The 21363-nt window shown below is 39.2% G+C and overlaps 2 protein-coding genes across 2 annotated transcripts in view; both read right to left on the reverse strand.

Moving 5' to 3' along the window:
- Positions 1–11039, reverse strand: part of AXIN2 (axin 2) — an 83432-nt gene extending 72393 nt beyond the window's left edge. The window contains exon 1 of the mRNA XM_043496311.1: positions 11007–11039. The gene's annotated coding sequence lies outside the window, so the exon portion shown is untranslated. The remainder of the gene's footprint in view (positions 1–11006) is intronic.
- The window catches only part of CEP112 (centrosomal protein 112), a 297948-nt gene continuing 287189 nt past the window's right edge, over positions 10605–21363 (reverse strand). Inside the window, 3 exon segments of the mRNA XM_038371118.2 lie at positions 10605–11061; positions 12512–12576; positions 16473–16574. Of these exon segments, the coding sequence (XP_038227046.1) occupies positions 11058–11061; positions 12512–12576; positions 16473–16574 (171 nt within the window). The 3' untranslated portion in view covers positions 10605–11057.

The following is a 21363-nucleotide window of genomic DNA, read 5'->3' on the forward strand; positions in this document are numbered from 1 at the left end:
ATATAAAGGCAGATTGCCAGTCATGAAATTCAACACGAGATTCAGAGGTCCTCTCAGGTCCCAATTCAGCAAAGCACTTAAGCACATAGCTAAGAGCTTTGCTGAATAGAGATGGATTTATGCACAGGCTTCAGGTTAAGCATGTGGATAAGTGCTTTGCTGAATTGGGGGCCAAAGGTGCCCCATTAGATTCAAGCCAGCTCATCCTGCTATCTTTTGTTTCCTGGCTGCCAAACAGCTAGTCCCCACTTTTATTGTTACGGGGTGGGGGAGAGCCCATGATTCTGCAGGTGTTTATTGTTTTTATAATCCCCAAAGTATTTGTATTACAAACTGTAACAACACTGCTGATTAATGGGATAGGTTATGCCTCCAAAAGAGCTGTCAGGAAGTATCATGTAAAAGATCTGCAGAATGGCTCCAAAGGAGGTGCCAGGGGACACTCTAGCCATAATGAATGGCTTAAAAAATGTGAAAATGGATTTTGTAAAAGTTGTTTATAAAATAGAAGTGCTGAGGCTGATGGCCCTGAGACTGATGTACAGCATAGACAGAGGCCATGTAAGCTTCCTCACAGGGCCCTGCTCTGTGGCTCAGAGGGTAGTTCAGTTTCAATCACCCATTCAAATCTCCATTCTCTGAGATTTCAATAACCGGAGGGCTGGTTTGTGCCAACTGTGGTGATAGGTTCCATGACACGGACACTTGTCCAGCAGGGACTAGACCAGCCAGGCATGTCTGTAACAGGCTAGAGCAGAAGGAGCGGTTGTATATTGTTCCATGGCCGTTTTCTCTTGTGTGTGTTTTTTTTGGTCACCTGGTTTTAATGCAGTTTAAATACATCCACAAAAGAGATGCCACTATGGGGCATATGTGACTCCCAGATAAACAGAAAGCCGTGTTGTTATAGGGGTGTGCATTCCTGTGTCTGATACCAGCCAGAAAGGTTGGCCTACAATCTTATGTTTGAAAAGCTAATCTTACAATAGAGTTAGAGGCGCATGTGCTTAGAACAGAAAGCAGCAGGCTAGATTTGATGAACGCTGGAGCAAAATACATGCCATTGAATTAAGTTTCAGTGAATTTGCTTTTCTTCTTTGAGTGAGTGGTGAAAGGATCAGCCTGGCATGAAGGAAATGTCAGCATCACCTTGGTCTTGTGTGATGAGGAGTGGAGGGTTGTAAATACGATTCCGTGGTCCAGACTCTGTGCAACACACCGCATTTGCATGACTTTTATGATAGAGTATCGTCACAGCACGCAAGTGAGAATGAAACCAAACAAAGAGGACAATAAGGGAGATTGCATGGTATGTCCACTGTGTATATCCACAAAGCCCATACAGTCCTGGGGCCTTAACATTTTAATTATACATTTTACAAGTGCTCAGTATTGTTCACTAGAAATCACGCTGCTGGAGAGGTGACCTTTTAAAGTTCGAAGGATAGTTTTAAGCAGCCTAGGGCCGGGTCTACATTACAAAGTTTTGTTGGCACAGCTATGTCGGTGAGGGATGTGAAACACCCTCCCCCCGAAAGCGGCCACAGCTACACAAACCTCCCCAATTAGACACAGCTATGTTGATGGAAGAGTGCTTCTGTGGCATAGCTAATGATGTTTGGGGAAGAGATGTTACTATGCTGACAGAAAAACTCCATCTGTTGGCATAAGCTGCGTCTACACTAGGGGGCTCTGCTGGTATAGCTATACTAGCAAAGCATTTGTAGTGTAGACAAAGCCATTATCTGCAGCTCCTCTCTCTTCCAGAGCTAACTTCAACTGCCCACTACTAGGCTCAGAAATTTTTTTTGTATTAAAGCTAATGTTAAAAAAATTATGTAATACATAGGTTGAGAAAAGAGAGTGTCTGTACATCTGGGTATAGTGCTTATAGTAACCACAAATACAGAGTTTGTTTTTAGAAGTCTTAAGATACATAGAGTACATAATCAGCAATAACCCAAATTTAGGTGAAAAAATTTAAGAAAACAGTTTAGACATTAGTATCCAAGTATTCGGGTGCGTCACTCATGAGAAGTTGTACAGAGATTTGGTTGTGGATATCGATGACTGGAGATTGTCTCTCATTAATTGAGAATTAGGGTAGGGTGTCCATTTAGGAAAAAAATCTATCATATAGGGCAGTAGTCCAACCCCTGAATTGGGAGTGACTTCTTCAATAAACTGGACTGTCCCCTTTGACGAATTTTCTTCCCAAACCAAATTAACTCTTGAGGCCTGATCCAAAGCCCATTTAAGTCAATGGAAAGTGTCTCATTGACTTCACAGAGTTGACGAAAGCAGATAAGATATAAACAAGAGAGGCAGGGTGACCAGATAGCAAGTGTGAAAAATCAGGACACAGGGTGGGGGGCAATAGGCCTCTAAATAAGACAAAGTCCCAAATATCAGGACTGTCCCTATAAAATCAGGACATCCGATGAAGTGAGCTGTAGCTCATGAAAGCTTACGCTCAAATAAATTTGTTAGTCTCTAAGGTGCCACAAGTACTCCTTTTCTTTTTTGCAAATACAGACTAACACGGCTGCTACTCTGAAACTAGTGGAGGACTGGAATTTCAAAACCATTTCCTTGAGGGTTCCCAAAAGGCTCACAACAAGGCTGTCAGGCTTGCCCTGCTGGCTACTATCAGCGCTCCATCTTTGTGGTGAGCTTTCATGTCTGGCTAATGGGACCCACCTTGCAACTTTCATACTGTTAATTGGAATTAAAAAAAAGGAAAAGCACACACTGCACAATTACCTGACAATGAGGTTCTTGGCCCTCTAATTCTGCCATTGATTGAATGCTCTTTGTAGCTGCTTTTACCACGTCATTATCTTGTAGCTGGGGTGGAGCATTTCATTTAATCTTTCTGTAATTTCTGTTTCCTTTTGGGAAATCTTTAGTTGTGCCTTCTGTTTGTATCCTAATTGGTGCTGGGTTTTTGATGCTTTGTGCTCAGAGTCACGGAACTTCAGACCAAAGTTGCTCAGAGTCTCTGAGAATTGACTCTACAGACCTGAGAGCTGAGAAAACGGAAGAGTGTTCTTTCATTATTTCTGGCCTAGGCACACATGGGATGTGCTGGGAATCATTTAAAAAGGCCTGATTTTGTGAAAATTCCACTCGGATTTAGACTCTCTGTGGGGTTTGGATAAATCCACATAAGCTTTGGTGAAGCCTTTGAACTCAATCATAGAAGTTTTTGAACTTCATCCGTAGCTACTTTTAACTAGTGGTGTCATTGCATATATACTAAATTAATAGGGGCTTTGAAACCCTAAAATACTAACTCCTTAACACAGATTAACAGTTTTGAGCTATTACAGGCAATCATGCTAGAAGAAATAAATTATCAGTACGTGGCGCTTTCTGAAGATATGTCTACACTGCATTTTAAAACCCATGGCAGCAAGTCTCAAAACCCAGGTCCTACTGACCCAACCCCTTCCCTGGGCTTCAGACTCTGAGCCTGAACATCTACACAGCTGTTTTTAGTGCGGTAGTGGGAGCCATGCGTGCTGGAGGGTAAAGACTGGGGCTGTTACAGTCATTCGTTTTAAAATGCAGTGTCGACATACCCTGAGTGTTTTATCTGATTTAGATACCGTGCCCTCAATGACCTTTATCTTTCAAGGAGCCAACTGAGGATCAGGTTTCTAGCAATGTAGCAAGTCATTCTGTAGTTAAATTTTTTGGTGACTTACCTCCTTTGGTGTTCAGAACACTTAGAAGAAGACATGAAGAAGGCATTTAGCTTAAACATTTGTCTGCAGATTTGCTTTTCATTCATTCATTTTTAAAATTCACGTGGTGGCAGTTTGCTATTTATTTATCTGAACACTGAACACAGGTGTAAATGTTTGCAACTCCCCTGTGAGGTAGCGCAAGTGCTATTATCCCCAATGTACAGAGGGGAAACTGAGGCACAGAGTACAATAGACTGTATGTACTTCAAAAGTGAACAGGTGGTTGAGCTCAACTGGAACATTAAGAACATAAAAATGGCCATACTGGGTCAGATCCAGGGTCCATCTAGCTCAGTAGCCCATCTTCCGACAGTGGCCAGTGCCAGGTGCTTCAGAGGGAGTAAACAGAACAGGGCAATTCATCAAGTGATCCATTCCCTGTCGTCCAGTTGCAGCTTCCGGCAGTCAGAGGTTTAGGGACACCCAGAACATGGGGTTGCATCCCTGACCACCTTGGCTAACAGCCATTGATGGACCTAGCATCCAGGAATTTATCTAAGTCCTTTTTAAACCCAGTTATACTTTTGGCCTTCACAAAATCCCCTGGCAACAAGTTCCACAAGTTGTGACTGTGCATTGTGTGAAGAAGTACTTCCTTATGTTTGTTTTAAACCTGCTGCCTATTAATTTCACTGGGTGACTCTTGGTTCTTGTGTTATTTACCTCTTCACAAATAACTCCCCTATTTGCTTTTTCCACCCCATTTGCGATTTTATAGACATCTATCCTATTCCCCCTTAGTCGTCTTTTTTCTAAGTTGAATAGTCTCAGTCTTTATACTCTTTCATCAGACAGAAGTTGTTCCATGCCCCAATCATGCTCTGTACTTTTCCGAATTCTAATATATCCTTTTCGAGATGGGACAACCAGATCTCCATGAAGAATTCAAGGTGTGGGCATAACATGGATTTATATGGTGGCATTATGATATTTTCTGTCTTATTATCTATCCTTTTCCTGATGGTTCCAAATATTCTCTTAGCTTTTTTGACTGCTGCTGCACATTGAGCAGGAGTTTCAGAAAGCTATCCACAATGACTTTCTTGAATGGTAACAGTTAATTTAGACCCAATCCTTGGTATGTATATTATGTTTTCCATTTTGTTGCCCAGTCACCCAGTTTTGTGAGATCCCTTTGTAATTCTTCACAATCAGCTTTGGACTTAACTATCTTGAGTAATTTTGCATCATCTGCAAACTTTGCCACGTCGCTATTTACCTGAACAGTGCTGGTCCCACTACAGATTCTTCCTGCTATTTACCTCTCCACTGTGAAAATTGACCATTTATTCCTTCCTTTGTTTCCTATCTTTTAACCAGCTATTGATCCATGAGATCTCTCTATTAGTCAGGGGCATGAGGCATTCTTAGTGGAGGGCCCCCTGAAACTTACTGTCCCTCTTTAGAGCACATGGCAAAACCTGCCTAAAAGTCTACTTTGTTAGGAGAGGAGTGAGGTGAGGGGTGGTGCGGGAAGGGAGATCTCAGGCTTTGTGGGCTGGAGAGCACTTTAATGTTGGCATTGGATCAAAGGGAGTTTGTAATCTTTGAAAGCACAGTATTACATTCTTTATGCACTCAAAGCTTGGGATAGGAGCAGTGATTATGCTAATTTATTTACATATGTAAGTGCACACACGTACAATTTAGCAGTTCTATCTTCTTTCCATCTGACGATCTCATTGTGCTTTATAAACATTACTTTAGCCTCTCAATCTCTTGGAAAAGGCGACTGTTCTCATGTTTAAACAACATGCCGACTAAGTCTGTGGCAGTTCGGAACAGGATCCTGCTCTCCCAGTTCTGTGCTTTAAACACAAGACCACCCCTATCTATAAAACCAACTATGGAAAAGTGAAGTACCATCTACTATACTGGGGGGAAGCCCAGACTTGTGTATATATTTGAGGGAGGCCTGTTTGGAATATTTTTCCACTGACCTATACGTCCACATCTGTACTGAAATGTCAGCTCATTCAACACCAATGAAGCAAATTAGTAGAAGACAAGTGAGTGTCCCAAATAAATGCTAGGAGACGTAAGGATATTCCTGAATACAATTAAACACAGCCCTAATAAAGATTCAGGCTCCAACTTTTTTGAGGGTGTGTGTTCATGAAATATTAATGGGCCCATTAACTTAACAAACACGAGCCGCCCCAATCTTTCTCTTATAAATCCTCTGTCTTATTTCCTTGTTCCAGGAAGCCCTATTTGAAGAAAGGGACTTTATTCCATTTTATGCAGAGATAATGGGTTTCAGTGTCAAGAGAACAAATCGGTCAGTTACAAATTCCAATCTGTGTGTTGTAGGTTTTGCTCCTTGTTCCATTGACGTTCATATTAAAACTCTTATGGGTCTTCAGCTGGGCCAAGCTTTTTCCCTTCAGAGTAACCATCAATCAATCAGTCCAGTTACTGTACTGTTTGGAATCCTTAGTATATGCAGCCCCAAAGGCACTGAAGGGATTGTAGTACAACTAGAGAATATATAGGAAAACTTTATCCTAATGCCCTTGAGATACAAATGTGGGTATCTGCAATGTAGCCACTGTGTTGTGTTGTTGATTTTAAGTATTAGAGCACACCCTGTTGTAACCCTGTGCATTTTACGTTGCATTTTCCTGGGCAGAAGATTTCCCGCCTGTTGAAGTAGTGGTGGAGACATTTTAAATTTATATTCTTCCCCTCCCACTGAGCTCTAGGCCTCTAGAACATATGGAATAATGATGAGTCAGCCTAAGAAGGGGCCCTTTTCTATACATGATATTGTTTTAGGCTAGCATTTTCAAGTGTCTAAATCTCACTGAAAATCAATGTGGTTTGGCCACTCACCTCCCTTTGAAAATCCCAGCTTTAATATTAAATATATATTGGTCTGTGAGAACAGAAACTCCTGGTACTATCAACAATAAAAAGTTCAACAGATGTTGGGAAGTGGAGAGGTAGGAAGGCTAAGCAGTTTATAATGCTGAAGTGTAACTAATGAAGGCCTCAGGCCTGATGCTGATACAGTTTACACTAACACCATTTTAATTCAAGTGTAGCACCATTGACTTTAACAGAGTTACTTCTGATTTACTCTAGAGTAAGAGAGATAAGAACCAGGCCCCAAGCCTCTAATGCCAGTGGCTAAACAACTGATCAGCATGTGCTATCATAGTATACAATGCAGCACTTATTGGTAGAGATTGGTTCATTAATGGTATTGGTAGAAATAAATTGATCTGTATGATGGTTTACCACCATCTGTTCTCTGATTGTTAATATCCCTTTGACTATTTCAAAGATTTTGAGTATAAACATGTCAAATGAAAATTCAAGTTCCTTTGCTGTAAATAACAGAATTATGAGAAGTCACACAAAATTCTCCATTCCCCCATATTTTATCAGTGTTCCCTTGAAGCAAGAAAAGCACCCAAAACCTGGTAACCAAGCGTAGCAGTTTATAGGGTAAAACCTGCATCAAGAGAAAGATGGGGATCTGAAATACTCACAAATGGTAAAGCAGATGCACTACACAAGACCTGCACTCCTTTCTGTTATGGTTCGCTATAATGAAACATATTGATCATATTGTTGTGGCAACAAATTGTAAAAAAAAGATGATATTTTGAAATGCAGACTTGGTGGTCCGGCTTATACATTACTCCAAATTCTCAAACTTCACATATAACGACTGTGTAATTGCTCTGTAAGAGACTGACCCTACGAAGTTATCTGCGTGCTCTCATATGAGAGCATGTTTGCAGGATTGGGCCCTTAATCAGTCCCTTCAATGCTTATCATCCATAAAAGTAATTTCAAATGTAGGAAAAAACGTTTTACTTAATTATCTTCTTTTCCTGGTTTGAACTGACCAACTTTGTGTCTTTCACGGGCTTTATCAAAGAAGCCGTCAGCACAAGAGTACATTTCATTTTAAGCAGGCTTTAGTTGGTGGACTTAAAACTGATCATGCATTTTAGTTTCAGTAACTTGCAATTTCTGCACTTTGATAATGCACTTTAAAGAGAAAACCTACTTTAATGACAAGATTTAAAAGAAATGACATTTCTGAACAAAATATCAAAGCTGAGAAAAGACAGTTCTTTTTTTTTTTTTAAAAAGAAAGTATGAATTAAAATGACCTTGTATTCTGAAACTTTTTCATATGATACTTGATGTTCTATCTTTCCTTTCTACCATCAGAATGAGACCTAGTAAAATTCATTAGCGCCTAGTGCCTTCAGTGAATTGTGATTTGCATTAAGATAATTTTAAAAATCAAATCCCTGCTACATTCTCTATTAAGACTGCTTATCACTGCGGCTGTATATGTTTTTTTTTTTTTTTTAAAAATCAGTGTAACTTTTAACACTACAGATATTAGTGACCACAGATATTTTCTTCCGGTCACAGTAAGTCTTCTCTGTTAGGAGCAAAGCCATTTCTCAGTTTGAAACAGCATGAAACATTGAAGTTGTTTGTATAGGATATAGGCAAGTAGCAGAAGAGCTTCCGTTATGCTGGGGAAAAACAAAACAAACCCTTACAATTAAAGCACTGTTGTAGAACAAAGCAAAGGGGTTTGATGGTGCGTGGGGGTTCTATCCCTTTTCTTCCAACTTTAAAAGAAATAAACATTTGTTACATGCATCACAAGAACTGTAAGCAGCAGTGAAACAAAGTTTCACCTTGATAAGGGCAAGGACTCTCTCACGACTGGTGAATGATTTGATGTCTTTTTTATAAATTATTTGTGTGATTTTTATACAGAATTAAACAATCATCTCTTCTACTGAAAAAAATCAGTAAAATAATAATGCACAAATACAGCCGTAATCAAGCCACAAAGAAGCCTGCTTTGCTACAGCTTGTTTACTGTGTGGTAATGAAATCAGCCACTTTCAGCTGACAACTCTTTTGCTAGAAAGTGAACCTGGGGTAGAGGGCCTTGACTAGCCAGTCAGCAATAAGAGTTACAAGCCGTGAAACCAACAGTTACCTGATAGTTAATCACATCCCAGTGTGATACCTCTTGATCATGTACCAATTACCGGGAAGGCACAAACCTCAACTTTTTTTAAATGTAAGAAATGTTTAAAAAATTATAGCAATTCATTTTAGGGGGTGAACCTCAGGACCGTTGGCCTCCATAGTACTTTCTCCATAAGGGGAGATCATCTTAATTCTGAAACACTCAAATTGACCAAGCTCTGCTTTTCTCCCTCATTCTTGAACTGTTTGTTGAGATCATCACGGATGTTAGCAACCCATTTTCTTGGTACATAATGAAATTCAGATCTGCATTCAGTTAGTCTACTCAGGGATCCATGTGCAACGGAGGTTATGTGCATTAGTTTGGCTACTCCACTGATTTCAAGAGCCTATAGCCATTCTGATGGGTGCAAAAATATTAGCAGCATGCTAATCATCATTCATCTCATTTCACTTGTGCTTGGGAAAAGAGGGTTCATCACAATAGATGCTTCTATCTCAGACCCAACACAAAGCAATTTACAAAAGCTAAACCACTCAGTTCATAATCTGCAACTCACTGAACTCTTGAAATTTCTTCTGAAGAGTTGAATTAATGTTGCCATATGTCTTTCTGAGCAAACAGTTTTTAATTTTTCTACCCACAACAAATTAAATGCATCTTGGCACATCACTCCTAATAAAACACACCATCGCTCAAGGCAGTGCTTAGTGACACCTGCTGCATCACTTCTCTGATTATCTGAGAGCTATGAAGAACCTTTATCCATAAGCAATGGGATCACTAATTGATTCAGAAAAGGTAGAAAACCTGTAGCTCAGCCAAGGATGGGCACAGGCCAGGACCAGCCTCACAATTAACAAAGTACCAAGCAAAGGTGAAGAGGTGATGTGTGGGACGGGAGGGTGAAAAAGGCAGAAAGTTGCCTCTCCCAATGGTCCTGCTGCCAAGAGGTGAGGGTGGCTGTAATCTGGTCTGCCAACAAGTTTCCTCCCTCATTTATCTAGATGCCAGAAGGGAGAGGATACTGGAACAGCCTGTGAGCTGGGGGCTCAGCATGTATGCCACAGTACCCCTAGAGGTCAGCTGCATCGGTGTAGCTTAACAACACAACCCTTTTCATCATCAAATCTCTTTACAAATAGCAATACATTAATGCTCACACCACCCTTCTGAGGAAGGTATCCAAGGATTATCATCACCATTTATCACTGACAGGGAGAAGTTCAATAACTTGCCCAAGGCCATTGTCAGTAAATTCTTGTCTCCATATCCTGTGTCCAGACCACTAACTGTGTCACGTTTGCCAGAGGTACACAGACGGAAAAACAGCTGGTTTCTTATATTCCCCACTTCTCAGTCTGTGGATTAAAACCAGCTAGTAATGGCCATTCTTGAACAATATGAACAACAGAAAAGAAGAACCCAAGTTTTCAAACTGATGAGTACCTCCAGGTAGGTGCTGTGTGCTCTCAGCTTCCATTACTTTCAATGTCTCAGAGCCTATAAGCACTTAGGCACCTACTAAGGTTTAAGCACATGGGTAGCCCCAATGACTTCAATGGGACTACTCAGATACTTAAAGTTAAGCACATATGTTTTTGCAGAATAGGGGCCCTTATTTGCCTATCTTTTCAAAATACACCACAGAATTAAATGCATTTCCATAGAAAAGAACCCTGTCCTGTGGCTGCCTAATCTGTGTAATGCCCACTGATGGCCATTAATCAGAATAATGACTAAAGGCAGCACTTGTGAAGCTTCCATAGTTGGAACAGGATTTTTCCCTATGAATACATCATGGTACGTAAAACCTTCACAAACATCATGACTATTTCAGCAAATGAAATGTTCAAGGACCACAAACAACGTCAAAAGAAAAAAGTACAAAATAATATTTTAATATTATGTAAACATATGAACATGAAAACAATGTAAATATGTTTTAAAAATATATTGGGTAATAATAATAATAGAAACATGATTTTATCATGTATAAAATTGAATAAAAATTATATTAGGAAGTAATAGCAAAACCAATAGTCGAAGGAATTTAGTTTCGCAGTAAGTAAATTGAGCATGCACATAAACTTAATATATCAAAATTGTAAATCTGTAATAAGATAATGGCAAAAAATAATTCAAGTAAGATACAACTCAAAAAATACTGGCATGAATGATGAATGTGCTTTCATGAGCTTAATTACATTTTCTGTGCTAACAAAACAGCCACTGATCTCACAGTTTAATTTACAAGATCCAAATCTTCAAACCTGCTGAAAGAAGTCCATTTGTCACTTGAACAATTTCCTCTGCTCCAGCAGTTACCTAAAATTAAAATGTTCTCCTTAGTTATATCTTACTATTATTTGTATTAGAAAGTGCTCATAGGCATGAATCAGGATCAGGCCCGTTTATGCTACACATTGAACACATATATTACATTCAATCCCTGCACTGAACAGCTTATCAAGTATCCTCAAACACTGCACAACATTAACAAAGAAGGGTCTGCTAATGAATCAGCGTGAAGATAATACTTCCCCCTCTCCCCCCTCCAAATGACCATGAATTTAGTCTTGTGAAAGATTCTGGTCTGATTCTCTGTTAACCACAGAACAGGCTGTAGCAGTACAAACTTCTCCAAACTAGGCTGCCAATGTGGTTTAACCTTAGGTATAGCCATTGGAATACAATGGTAAAGTTAATTTTCCTACCCTTCTCCTCTATTAAGAATGGCACTAAAGTCATTACACACAAGCCACATTCAAATGTGTTACTCAACTTTTGGTCAGTAGTGACCTGGATCTAAACCTATGACTGGATGTATAAACCATTACCAATCTCTTAGCCAACTAGTACTGTGTGTGAAGACACTGACTGGCTGTCTCAGTGGAAACTTTTGGGCCAAAAGCATTGCTGTGTAATTCCATTGCTTGCAATGGAGATATGTTGGGGATAAATCAATACACTGAATCAATGTTTATCTGACAATGGCTACTATAATACGAGATACAGAACCAAAAATCTCAGGGAGACAATGTGAAAACACACACACACACACACACACACAGCTGTACATATTTTATCATCAGTCTCAGCTACAAACATCCAGAATGTTAAGAAGTCCTTTTAAGATTCATATTTTCAGACTAGTTTTTATATCTTACATGGTTTTCATTATATCTGCTATTTATATGTGCACATCCTGTTCTTTGCAGAAATCCTGCTGTGAGATATACAATTATCAATGAACCCTATATAAGGACAAAAAAACCTCAGTGACCTTGCTTGGAAGTTTCCTTTTTCTCCAATCATCCATGTGAATCATTTACTCTAAGGGAACAGAGAATCTTTTTATTGTTGTTGCAACACTTGTAGTCATTTATTTTGGGTGGTGTACAGGTCTGAAACAAAGCTAAAGATCCTGTACTTTGAAGCTGTAAGCTGTAATATTCAGAACTGCATCATCGTTTTCTATCTCTAAAAGACGGCAGCATCACCGCAGACCTGCAGCTGTGCACCGTCTCATCATGAACATGGAGGCAAGGCCCAGATTTGTATTGCACCTGCAAGTTCTCTAATCTTGCTCTAAAAGTACTGATTAAGCATTGTGGTTAGAAGAGCTGAGTAACTTCTCAAAGACAGCTTTTTACTAAAAATAAGGTTCTTTTTAAAGTGCAACCATATTTAAGCATTTTAATTAAGCGGTAAAACTTCAATAGCTGAGACCCACAGGTGTGAAATGGTACAAATTGAGGAGAAGACACTGATTTACCTTCTGGTGTGGTACACATTCAGTTCTTCTTGTAGGACAGATGCTCTCTTCTGCAGAAAGTTTACCTACAAAATACATCCCATATGAAAGTGGGGTATAAAATCTTAATGAATCAACTGGTACTTGTTTCATAGAGACTGACTTTACTGTCTAAAGCCCAGTTTATACTGGCTAGAGAAATCTCAATAGCACCTTAGTCGTGAGCTGGATTTAAGCAATGATGCTTGACTGAAAGTTGCTAGTGTGGTTTCCCTGGCCTGTGTACTTACAGCATTAATCCTGCACTCTATACACTCAGTCAGAAGCCAAAACAGGCACGACAACTTTTTGGACTCAGAGCTATACTGGATAATGTAGCATGTGGACTAAACATGGGACTGAGAATCTGAGTTTTAATCCCAGCTCTGACGCTAAGTCAGTTCACTTCTCTACCTCAGTTTCCTTATCTGAAATATTGTGAAAACAATATTCCACTTTCTCACAGGGTGTGTGAGAGGATTAATGCTTATATTATGTAGCACTATCATGTGAGGACAGTTTACAAAGAGCTCATGGAGGTGGACAGTGAACAATTGTGGCAATGCATTTTAAACTTTGCTAAAGTTTTAGAAAACTTTGCTGAGCAGTGAATATTTGTTCATTTTTTTTTAACAGTTCTTGGTTCGTCACCCCCCAGGAACAATTAATAATCCTGACAGGTGTAAGGATTCCACTGCTGTTCTCCTCTGAAGTTTTCAGACTGGAATTTCAACAATTTTCAAAGACAAGGACACCTGTGCTTCAGAAGAGAACCCTGCTTACTGAATGGTTTGTTACTACTGCATATTGCTGCAGATGAAGCCAGCAGCTACGTGCTTCTGCGTTAACATCCAGTTTTAGGAGTCTGGAGTTACTTTTAGTCCTTTGAAATGCTGCTGATCCTAAAAGAAGCCCTGCAGGTGTATATCAGTTTCAATTTTAAAAAACAAAGCTTACTGTAAAGTGAAGTATTCTTATATCTGTCCCAATGGAATGCTTCCTACCAGACAAAGTTAACAGTAAACTAAACTTTTAATTGGCCTTTTACTATCAACTGGAAATAGATCATCCTGGTAGATCCTTAACCCTTTATTGGTCTGCAATGACTTTAATCAGATTAAATATCAGTACCACTGGAAATTCCTTTACATGCAATAAATAAATATCTGCAATCGACTATTAACTTGTGTCACCTTTAGCATGTGGGACTATAAAGCTCTCTCTTATGGAAATGTCATATTTCTGTTGAAGACAGACATTGCCAAGGGAAATTCCCATGCATAGCAAAAAATGTTACAAACTAACTTTTATAAACAGAGAATGTAAGTAAATTAAACTAACAACCATTTCCAGGGAGAGAGATGGACATGGAGCGTGTGTATATCTATATCAACTTGTAAGTGTTTCTTGGAAATTGATAGGTTTCAGAGTAGCAGCCGTGTTAGTCTGTATTCGCAAAAAGAAAAGGAGTACTTGTGGCACCTTAGCGACTAATAAATTTATTAGAGCATAAGCTTTCGTGAGCTACAGCTCACTTCATCGGATGCATTTGGTGGAAAACTTGTGGCACCTTAGAGACTAACAAATTTATTAGAGCATAAGCTTTCGTGAGCTACAGCTCACTTCATCGGATGCATTTGGTGGAAATGTTTTTTGGTGGTGTTTTTTTGGTATTTTGGTATTTTTTATTAATTTGTTAGTCTCTAAGGTGCCACAAGTACTCCTTTCCTTTTGGAAATTGATGTGGTTCTATTTAATATCTTATGTTCCAAAAACTATAAGCAGTTTTATGATTTTAAGTAACGACCTCATTTCAAACAACATTTTACCAAATAAATCCAAGCCACAAAAAGTTGACTTCTGCACAAAAAAAACTCGCTTAACAACTCAGATACCAGTTTAACCTTTCATTCCCCACCCCCCCCAACTTTTGGCATTTCATGAACATATGCATGTCTTGGCTTTTCAAATGATTCCACATGGATTATGAATGGCTCCTGAAGAATTCTGCTCCCCAGAGTGGAGTTTGTACATCACATCACCACCATACACAGCGTACCCTTATAAACTCAAAGAAATGTAGGAAAGGATCTAGAAGTCATCTAGTTCACCCGCACGCTTAAGCAGGACCTAGTGTACCTAGACCATCCCTGACAGTTTTTTGTTTAACCTGCTCTTAAAAACCTCCAAGATTTGAGATCCACCATATTTCTTTGTACCCTATTCCAGTACTTAGGATGTTTTTCTTAATATCTAACCTAAATCTCCCTTGCTGCAGATTAAGCCCACTACTTCTTATCTTGCCTTCAGTGGACAGGGAGAACAATGATCCCAGTCTTCTTTATAACGACCCTTAACATGTTTGAAGACTTATCTGGTCCCCCCCCCTCAGTCTTCTTTTCTCAAGACTAAACATGCCCAGTTTTTAAAATCTTTCCTCAAAGGTCAGGATTTCTAAACCTTTTATCATTTTAATTGCTCTCCTCTGGACTCTCCTCAGTTTGTCCATGTGTTCCCTGAAGTGCGGCATCCAGAATTGGATACATTCCAGCTGAGGCTTCACTGGCGCCTAGTGGAGTGGAACAATTACCTCCCATGTCTTACCTACAACATTCCTATGAATACAGCCCAGAACGTTAGCCTTATTTGCAACTGTATTACATCAGTGACTCATATTCAATTGGTCATCCACTATAACCTCCAGGTCCTTTTCAGCAGTACTACTTCCTAGCCAGCTACTGTGCATTTTCCTTCCTCAATGCAGTACTTTGCACTTGTCTTTATTGAATTTTATCTTGGTTAATTTTGAAATTTAATCCTGTTCTCCAAAGTGCTAACAACCTCTCTCATCTTGGTGTCATCCACAAATTTCATATGTATATTCTCCACTCCATTGACCAAGTCATTAATGAAAATATTGAATTCTACTGGACCCAAGATTGACCCCTGCGGGACTGCACTAGATACACCCTCCCCTTTAGACACTGAACCATGGTTAATTGCTCTGATTATGGTCTTTCAACCAGTTCTGCATACTCCTTATAGTAATTGCATCTAGATCGCATTTCTCTTATTTGCTTATGAGAATGTCATATGGGGCTGTGTCAAAAGCCTTACTAAAATCAAGATACATCACATCTACTGCTTCCTACCTATCAACTATCCAGTAGCCCTTCCAAAGGGGTAAGTTTTTTTTTTTTAAACATGATCAGTCATTGGTTTAAAAAAGTGACATTTAACAGTTTGTCTTCATCTTTACTATTCTTACTTCTAGTGCTGCCATTCAGATTAATTTACAGTTTCATATATTTTAAGACAAGAAGGAACTGTCTAGTTTTATCTAACACATAACACAGGTCATAGGATTTCCTGAGTTAATTCCTGCTTCAAATCCAAACCAAAATGTTGTGTGTACCAAATCAAATGTCTTTGACAATATATTATATCAACGCTATTACCTGTATCAACCAAACTTGGAATTAATTCAATGGACTTTTGAGGCAGTACCTAAAAAAGCAAAGGGCTGCTTTATTATACAGGCTGCAAAGGAAACAAGAGTCCAGCAGTGGATGGTGAACAGAGTTTCTTCTGAAGAAACACTGATAATAAATAGTTGCTAACCATACTCTGTCTTCAGCAGCATATTCTTGGAAAATAAAAAAAGGTAATGGTTGCAACATCATTGCTGACTTTATTTTCTACTTTCAGCAGGCATTTGAGGTAAATCCCTTGGATCAAGAGAAATGACTCTTTGGGTAGCGAGATGAGGGAGATGGGGATCCTAGAAGAAAGGTGATGGTGTGATAAGCACTGGACTCTTGCCAGTTTATCACTGACCTCAATCCAATATTGCCAAATTTAATGCATTCATAGTTTCCTTTATAAAAGAGATTAGTTTTATTTAAACCCTAGGATTGGAGACAATTGAGTGCTGATATTTTACCTGAGATTTTAAAGATGCAATGGTGTCTTCGAGTTCCTTTCTCAAAGATGCTGGCATCAGACCTTTGAGTTTGGTTTCATATTCTTGTCGTATGTATGTCACCTGAAATTGAATAAAGAGATTTAAATGACACATAACTAATTTGGGGGGCAGGAGAGAATCTTCACAGTCAGCTGCTTCTTAGAGCAGTGTTTCCCAATTTGGAGGCCAGAACAAGACTAATTGGGGGTGGGGGGCAAGGGAGAGTGAGGACACAGAGGATCAGATGAAAGCTGTAAGAACGCAGATCCACCATTGCACACAGACACTGCAAGCATGCTGCCACCTTTGCAGGTCAAGTGGTAGGCAGCTCCTTAATGTTACCAACCGTCCCTCTCTGCTTCTGCTGTGCCCTTTATGCAACCAGCTGTAGTTCTCATTACTCAGCTCAGCCTTGTATGGCACCAGTTACCATCCCCAGGGCCATGCAGAATTCTGGTGAGTGGAAGAACAGGGAGCAGGTTCTGCTGTACTGGGGGATGGGTGGGGGAGCACAGAGAAGAGAAAGTGTCCCCCAAAACACGTAAAAGAGCAAAAGAGAAGAAAGAAGAAAACAAGTAGAGAGAAAAGAAAACAAGAAGGAAAAAGAGGGTATATGGAAAAGGAGTGAGGAAAAAATGGGCAGGAAAAGGAGACATAGTAGGGGCTCTGTTAAGACCTGGTGTGAGAGGACAAAGGAAGGGCCATGTGGCTATCTCCCTCTAATCCGTCCATGGGAAGCTTTAATGAAAGCACGGCTGGGGACTGGGCAGAGGGCCTGACGCAGCAGCCACTGAAGTCAATGAGAGCCTTCCTGTTGACTTCAGTGGGCGTTAGCTCAGGCCCACAGGCATTGCTTGTGTCTCACTCCTAATATATGAGACAAAATAACTCTGTATCCAGAATTTTTAAAAAAACACTTTCAAGTTAAGAAGTTTTGTAAGGAGGAACATTTTGTGTCTATGGATGTAACTATGTTTTATTTACAGCTTGGCATTTCTTGGACTTCATTCCAGGACTATTAATGCCCTCCAGCTAAGTGATGCACTCAGAATAGTTTAATGACTTGTCAATCCCCATCTACATATTTTAAGGACCTTGTCTTACTTATTATTACACGGAAAATTTGCAAGACATTCCTTGACCTCTTCACAGCTCATTTTTCAGTCAAATTCACTGCAGCAGAGTCAAAATTGTTGATCTACTATTCTTCTAACTAAGCTCTAAAAGTATTAAATTGAGTAGGACCAAACCCTATCTCCTGAAATGATTATTCTCTTTTAAAGTAATTTCTAGGCACATTATCTGACACTACAGCAATCTCCATATGCTTTTGCTTTCTGTTTGACCTTTCCTTTTTGGCTGCAATGAATTCAAGACTCTGTTGGAGATTCAAATGCTCAAAGAGATTTCTAAAATGTTTGGACTTGGAATGACTCTGTAAGCATCTTCAAAAGACCAATGTGTGATCTCCTTACACATGCTTATGGGTATATATCAAGGAAATAGTACCACACTAGCAGCTCATCCCTGTATATACTTAAAAATATCATTATAAAGTTATGTCTCCATTCTAACTATATAGAGAATCATGAATTGATTTTTGTCTACATAAATGATCACCAGAGGGATGGATTCAATACCCATTGAAATCAATAGAAGGACTCCTTATTGACTTCAGTGGGCATTGTATCAGGCCCTTTAAATATGAAAAGGGTGTGTAACTCCCCAAAAGAAATAGCTGCAAGAGTGAAAAAAATATTTTTAAATTTTCAAAAAGAAGGTGTGATGAATTAAGGCTGAAGTAAAGGAGTTCTGTACTATTTCGTTTGGGGTTTCTGACATAGATATGCATTGCTACCATGGCATCTTTGGTACCTACCAGCAGTGCCCATAACTGTATGTCATATGCACTTCAGGACTAATTTATACAAGTTAAGGAAAGAGTAGAACCAGCTGCAGTCATCATTTTCTAATTATTTTTATACTTAATTTCCCCCTCCTTTTAATTAGTATTTTAAACAATCCCCCACTGAAAACTGATGGGGAAAGAGCATTTCAAGAGGCTTGGTTGTAAGCAAAGCATGCAGGAGACCCATGTCTCTCATTGCCTAGGCTATGCTGCCCTGGTGCATTGTTTACATAATACTCTTGAGTCTCAGGGGAGTTTGGGTGATGATTGTTTTATCAAATAGTTCTGGAGCATTCGTACTTAAAGACCATGCAACTGGATGGAGGATTACAGCAAGATGTCTTTGCAGATGTCTAGAATAAGAAGAAAAGTTTCAGGTGAATATAAATAATCATAGAACCATAGAACTGGAAGGGACCTCGAGAGGAAACTTATCTGATTATCTGCTTTTTTGGATAGGTACCTACGTGTCTAATTCGGATCACATATGTCTGTCTATTGTGAATTTAACACATTACACTAGCCAGTCTGATAGTGAACTTCCTCTAATCTTTTGTTTGGGATTTAGCGATCACATTAAGCTGGGGGAAATGTAAGCTTACTGTGTTGCTGGATTGCTATCTAATACAGAGTGTTCATAATAGGCAACTGGCTAACGATGGCTGACTAACAAGAAGTCTATGTCATGACATATATTACATGGTCTCAGCACCAAAAGTAAAATTAAGTCTTTTCCCATAAACTGGATGCTCTTTTTCACCCACCTAACCAGATGAATTTGGAAGGGAATGTATCAAACATGGAGACGCTGAGTGGATTAGTTTAAAATATATGGGAATGCAATAAGGAGAATCTAGGTTAGGCAAACTGCAATGCTCATTCCCACTGCAGAGATTAGGAAAACAGACCTAAGAGATTTAGAACACATTCCTGTTTGAAGATGGGGAAATGGAAAATATTTGAACATTACTGCACTCGAAAGTGAAATATCATAGTGGAGCACCACATGTACATTTGCAAACAGAAAGTAAATGACAAATGGGCTCATTTTATTACAGGGTTGTAGACATTTTAAAAAAAATGGACATGGTTGTTGTAGAGATGTTACAATTTAGGATTTTTGGGCATGAAAATGATTATTTCTTAAGCACAAGGACTTGTTAATAATCAGCCACCTTTCTTCAATGACATCACCACTAAGTGGTATTATATCAACATAGATCAACTGGGAGTAGGATTGGGCCTTATATTTTCCCACTATTGTTGTATTCACTAACATCCCAACGTAGCAAAGCACTTAGACCCTGATTCAGCTTGGTCCTTGAGCATGTGATTAGTCACACTTAATTCAATAGGACTACTCTCAACTTTAATTACCTTGCTGAATCAGGGCCTTAAGTCTGTGCTTAATTTTCAACATGTCAATAGTTCCACGGACTTCAATGGGACTAGCCACCTGCTTAAAGTTAAGCAAGTGCTCAAGTGCTTTGATGGATTTGGGGCTGACTTCACCAGTGATGGATAAGAGGAAGTTCACTCCCAGACTGACTTTAAAATTTTCAAATGGAACTTCCTTACTGTGCATTCACACACCAACACACTTCATGCTACTCATATTTTAGCAACAAAATGCTTTAAATCTGCCAGGAAGTTTTGCCATCAGGACCACAAATCAGATTTTACTTTATTTGAAACTGAGGTAAGTTTTGACTTCCAGCTTATTTGCAAAGAACGCACATGTTTAAACACTTGATGACTAGATATAAATTAAGGCTCACTTAAAGTACCAATTTTCTTTCTTTCTTCCTTTTTTTTCCCTTTGGAAAAAGCAAGTCTTGTCAAATATATATTATACATAATATAACTATCAGTAGAAGGGAATAAGATAGACCTTATGAAAGTTTAGGAGAATTCTATGCATAAATGCTTCTCACATACCAGCAAACGAAGAGACCCCCGCAAAGCCCTTATGGACATAGACAAATAAAAGTTTTTCTTGTGAACTAATTGTAATCTACAGTGTCATGCAAATATAAAGAAATAAAAGAACTGTTTGATATGTGTGTGTGTGAGAGAGATCAAGATTTGTATTTTTTAAAAATAAAATAACTTAGATACACTTAAGCTATTATTTCTGTGAGTGCTTTAAACATTATGAGGTATATGTACTTTGCCAGGATAAATATCCTTTGAGCCAAGAGCTCATTTAGGGTGGAGCTCTGAATGCAGCAGAACATGCATATGTGTGTTCATCTAACATGTGTTAGACATGTTCTTGGTGAGAGAGGAGAAGAAACAGACAGCTAGAACTGCTCAAGGTTTTTATTTTTGGAAGTTAAGAAAAATAAAAGCTATATTTCACCAATCAGGCAGATTGTGCTGGACAGCTTTTCTAACTCCATATCTAAAGATAATATAATAACGGTGAAATTCACATTACAAGCATGTACAAAGCTTGCAAAATTCGGGATGCCAGGTCCAGGGACAGGAATCCCATGGCCCCCACTCTGCAAACAGACTGTGGGATGCCAGTCCAGTCCTTCTGTTACCATCATTTCAGCCTATGGGAATAGTGGCTGCAGAACCTCTGTCATTCATGAGTAAATTCCTGGTCACTAGATCGATGCAAGTATGGCTACCCAGTTCTATTGCCAGTAGCCCTTTGCCACACTTGCATATTCAGAGACACCCTTCCATTGTTTGCAGGCCCCATTGCAGTCTCCCTCTCCCATCTGCATTGTCACATCATAGATATATAGTGTTTTGACTTGCACTAGCCCATGGTGGGGTAAATTTCACCATATTGATTGCTGGCAGCACTTAGGGCTAAAACCAGCATTGTTCATGCAGCCAAACCAGCCATTCAGTCAATGGGCGTTTTAGATGTGTAAAGAAGGGTGGATCAGGCCCCTTAAAATGTATTCTTCCTGTGCAATTTTTGGAAGTCAAGTAAGTTTTATT

This window comes from Dermochelys coriacea, chromosome 14 (genome assembly GCF_009764565.3).
Source record: "Dermochelys coriacea isolate rDerCor1 chromosome 14, rDerCor1.pri.v4, whole genome shotgun sequence".
Lineage (NCBI taxonomy): Eukaryota > Metazoa > Chordata > Testudines > Dermochelyidae > Dermochelys > Dermochelys coriacea.